This window comes from Oncorhynchus gorbuscha, linkage group LG13, assembly GCF_021184085.1.
Source record: "Oncorhynchus gorbuscha isolate QuinsamMale2020 ecotype Even-year linkage group LG13, OgorEven_v1.0, whole genome shotgun sequence".
Classification (NCBI taxonomy): domain Eukaryota; kingdom Metazoa; phylum Chordata; class Actinopteri; order Salmoniformes; family Salmonidae; genus Oncorhynchus; species Oncorhynchus gorbuscha.
Genome location: NC_060185.1, coordinates 18,765,386 through 18,769,907, shown reverse-complemented (window position 1 = coordinate 18,769,907; position 4,522 = coordinate 18,765,386). Strand labels below are relative to the sequence as shown.

Sequence of the window (4,522 nt, the reverse complement as noted above, 5' to 3'; positions counted from 1 at the left end):
TATTTTAATATTATCTGTCTCCTTTGCCAGCAAAGAGGACAAATGTTTTCTGGTAACAATTAGTCTATCCTATCTTATTGCTTTGACTAAATAAAATTAATGTAAAATTAATGTAAAATACATTATATTTTGCCTATTGTATATACATTTCTAGAAACGTATATAGAGAATAGCAATAATGTCATAACAAGTTGATGCTTATTGTTTATTATGATTCAAATCATTTAAATGTCTACTTTTTCATAAAATGTTGTGGTTTAAAAAAGAGCACATTTCTGCCTGATGCCAGTTAAAATGTCCAAAATAGCACATATTTCTATGACAGTATAATGCTTTTGCCAGAGTGTTGCCCATGCTTAGACCGGTTATGCACATTTGAGTAAACATTCAGGCTCCCGAGCTGTGAATACCTTGCTTCTTTAATATCAGTTTATACAAAAAAAAGTATTTATTTACAGTGACCCCCCCACCCCACTATCGGGGCATGTACTCTACTACCATACCCTGGTACTTAAATCTTTTGTCTTTCCCATTCATCCTCTGAATGGCACACATACACAATCCATGTCTAAATTGTCTCAAGGCTTAAAAATCCTGCTTTAACCTGTCTTCTCCCCTTCATCTACACTGATTGAATTGGATTTAACCTCTCTAGGGTAGGGGGCAGCATTCAGAATTTTGGATGAAAAGCATGCCCACATTTAACCACCTGCTACTTGGGCCCAGAAGATTTGATATGCATATAACTGGTATATTTGGATAAAAAACACTCTAAAGTTTCCAAAACTGTTAAAATAGTGTCTGTGAGTATAACAAAACTGTTAAAATAGTGTCTGTGAGTATAACAAAACTGATTTGGTTGGCGGAAACCTGAGAAAAATCAATTCAGGAAGTATTTTTGTTTTTGTTTTGTAGTTTTCTATTCAATGCCATGACAGTATCCATTGACTTAGGACTCAATTCCTATGTCTTCCACTAGATGTCAACAGTCTTTAGAAATTGTTTCAGGCTTGTATTCTTATAAATGAGGGAGTAAGACCAGTCTGAATGAGTGGACCCTACCGCGTCGCAGAGCTTTTTCATGCGCAATCCCGAGAGAGTGTATTTCTTGTTTACCTTTTATATTGACTACGTTATTGTCCGGTTGAAGTATTCTAGATAATTTAGGCTAAAAACAACCAGAGGATTGAATATAAACATCGTTTGATATATTTCTATGAACTTTACGGATACAATTAGGATTTTTTTGTCTGACTGTTTCGACTGCGTTTTAGCCTGTGGATCACTGAAGAAAATGTGGGAACAAAATGGAGGTTTTTGGATATAAAGAGACTTTATCGAACAAAAGGAACATGTATTGAGTCAATGAATGTCTTCTGAGTGCAACCATATGAAGATCATCAAAGGTAAGGGATTAATTGTATCTCTATTTCTGACTTGTGTAACTCTTCTACATGGCTGGCTACTGTTTGTAGTGATTAGTCTGCCTAGCTATGTTCTCAAATAATCGTAAGGTATGCTTACGCCGTAAAGCATTTTTAAAAATCTGACACCGTGGTTGGATTCACAAGAAGTTAATCTTTAAAACTATGTAAAATATGTTTTGTTTTCTGAATTTTTATAATTAGTATTTCTGTATTTGAATTTTGCGCTCTGCAATCTCACTGGATGTTGGCCAGATGGGAGGCTAGCGTCCCACATAACCTAGAGAGGTTTTTTAACAAGTGGTGACATTAATAAGGGATCATAGTTTCACCTGGATTCACCTGATCAGTCTGTGCCAGTATAAATGTTGGAACACTCAGTGTATATCTCTTGACTGTCTCAATTCCAGGCTGTTTTTCATTCAGACCTGGTGCACCAGAATCAGGTACAGGTTGACAATAGGTGAATTAGTTACGGGTTGGCTCTATAGAGTGAATTAGTTACTGGTTGACTCTTTTCGAGTGAATCAGGTACAGGTTGACAATATAGAGTGAATCAGTTACAGGTTGACTCTATAGAGTGAATCAGGTTGACTCTGTAGATTGAATCAGCTACAGGTGAGTGAAATCTCTGGCCATCAAGGACAATCTCTCAATTCACCTGAAAACCAGCAGTATTGCAGACCTTCAATCTCGGAATTGAGCATCTCAGACACTAACAGCTAACAGACACTAGAGGTCTCTATAGAGATACAATTTTGACTGGCAGTCAGGTAATGACTAGGCACAGACAGGAAAGCTTGTTAAACAATGTGTGCTCATCATCACCTTTACAGTTCCCTCATTCATACTTCCTAATATCTTACAGAACATCACCTTTAAAGGGTGATTTCACAATTTTTCTATTTCATATTCATAATCTCCAACATCAAAATGTGTAAATGGCAAGACATAACCTTTGAAGGGAAATATTGCAATTTACTCCCGAACATTGCCTGCTCATTGCCTGCACACAATTGGTTAAAATCACGAAACACACTAGATGATGTCATCGGAAACACTTATCTTATCTACAAAACATAGAAAGGTGTCATTTTAACATATGTTGATGTTGGGGTGGTGCTGAAGATTATGAATTTGGAGTAGAACATTTTTTAAATGTACCTTAAACATCACTTTTAAGAATGGTATGTGGTGAATTCTAATCCATTTTGTTTTAGGGTTTTAGGGATACCAGAATAATCAACAAGCGTGTTATATTATTAGATTATATTATATATTATTATATTATTTACAAAGTGCCAAACAAATATCTGTATTAAGAGTGTGTAACTTTCCGGCTGAGTAATTGTATAATTTTCTGCTTCAATGACTTTGTTTGCAAGCCGTAGATAATTGGATTCAAATTAGCAGGGACAACATGAAATAGAATGTAAGCCAGTTTTCTCAAATATGGATAGTCTGGAAAGCGATGCAGTATGATGGTTAGAAACCCACTCCACAGCATAATGAGATACACCACCAGGTGGCTTGCACAGGTCTGCAACGCTCTGTTGTTCAGCTCTTTGCTCTTCTTGGTCCAGCAAATCACAGCAATCCTGAAATAAGTGACAGCGATGCTTCCCATTGATGAAGTAAAGAGCAGCACAGTGAAAAAGAGTCCATAGATGTTGTTGATTGAAACGTTCTCACAGGATAGCTTGAACAATGATGCATTGTCACAATAAGCATTCTGAATGATTGAACTGCATCGGGAAAGCCGTATGGTGAGACCCAGTAGGACAGACACTAACACAAGGGAAGCCCCCCAAGCAGACACAGACAGCGTAACTACAGTTTTGGTTGTCATTATGGACGTGTACCTTAACGGGTAACAAATGGCCACATACCTGTCAAAGGCCATAATGATCAGTATCATATGTGAGGCTGATCCAAACGTGTGACTGAAAAAGGCCTGAGCAACGCATTGGCTGTACGTGATAAACCTCTCAGTTGAAACAATGTCAGCCATGAGGCGAGGTAACAAGACAGTGTTGCCAATCAGATCATTTACAGACAGGTTACAGAAGAGGATGTACATTGGTTGGTGCAAGCTTCTCTCTGTGATGATGGCGACCAGGAATCCTATGTTAGACACAAGGAGGGCGAGATAGACAAACAGCAAGGAGAAAAAAATTGGATACATGAATGTCTGTGGCAATTGAAAACCCTGGATGTGAAGGATATGGCTTGGTAATGACATGTTGTTGTCCATCCTGTTAGCAATGAAGGGCAAACCTGAAAAAAAAGGACAGAAATATAAATAAAAATTATAATTTGTTATAATTGTAAATACAAGTTTTAAATGAAGATATACTACACGTGCTGTTTGTATCCTCTTTTTAAAAATCTGCTGCTAGGAATTTTGAATACCCCATATAAACACATTTGACAGAGTGAGTAAGAATGCCACAGCATTAACAGCTGTAGTCAGTCAAGAGGAAAACCTGTATACAGGCAGTCCTTCAAAACCACGCTTGTACCTTGCTGAAGAGGGTACGAATCCTGCCACAGGTATCGGCTACATCCTTTTTATCTACAACACTCCCCCATCATTTATCATCCTTCGTTTTATTTCAACAATGATGAGGTAAGTCAAATGGTCACATGTGGATTTTCATGTCATAGTCTCAAGAGCTTTAGCTAGGCAGATTGTCATGACAACTCCTCTTGAGAAGGGAAATGTTATGCATTTAAAATGTTTCAAATATTGTGTGAGTGACCACTAATGGAAGCCATCTGGCAACTAGGTTTTGAATGATATTCTATAGGTGTTTGTTAGCCTGGACCTGTATCTGTTTGTGCCGTCTTCACACCAAGCAGGCCAACATGGCTGGTTGGCGTGGCAATTACTCCATATAGGACTTGGATAGACAGCACAAACCGTTTTGGATCTAGACTAGCTGGTATTTTTGTGTCCTGTGTAGGATCAAATCCTGATACACTATATATAACGTACATGGACACCCTTTCAAATGAGTGGATTTGGCTATTTCAGCCACACCCATAGCTGACAGCTGTATAAAATAGAGCACACAGCCATGCAATCTCCATAGACA

The 4,522-nt window shown here is 37.8% G+C and overlaps 1 protein-coding gene across 1 annotated transcript; it reads right to left on the bottom strand.

The window, feature by feature from the left end:
- Positions 1 to 2,742: 2,742 nt before the first annotated feature.
- LOC123993951 (olfactory receptor 52E4-like) lies at positions 2,743 to 3,678 on the bottom strand. Its single transcript, XM_046296430.1, has one exon. It carries the CDS (start codon positions 3,676 to 3,678, stop codon positions 2,743 to 2,745), a length of 936 nt encoding a protein of 311 aa, XP_046152386.1.
- Positions 3,679 to 4,522: the final 844 nt, after the last annotated feature.

Excerpts from the sequence above, each read along its gene's own strand:
- LOC123993951 (XM_046296430.1), bottom strand. The coding sequence starts at position 3,678 with ATGGACAACAACATGTCATTACCAAGCCATATCCTTCACATCCAGGGT.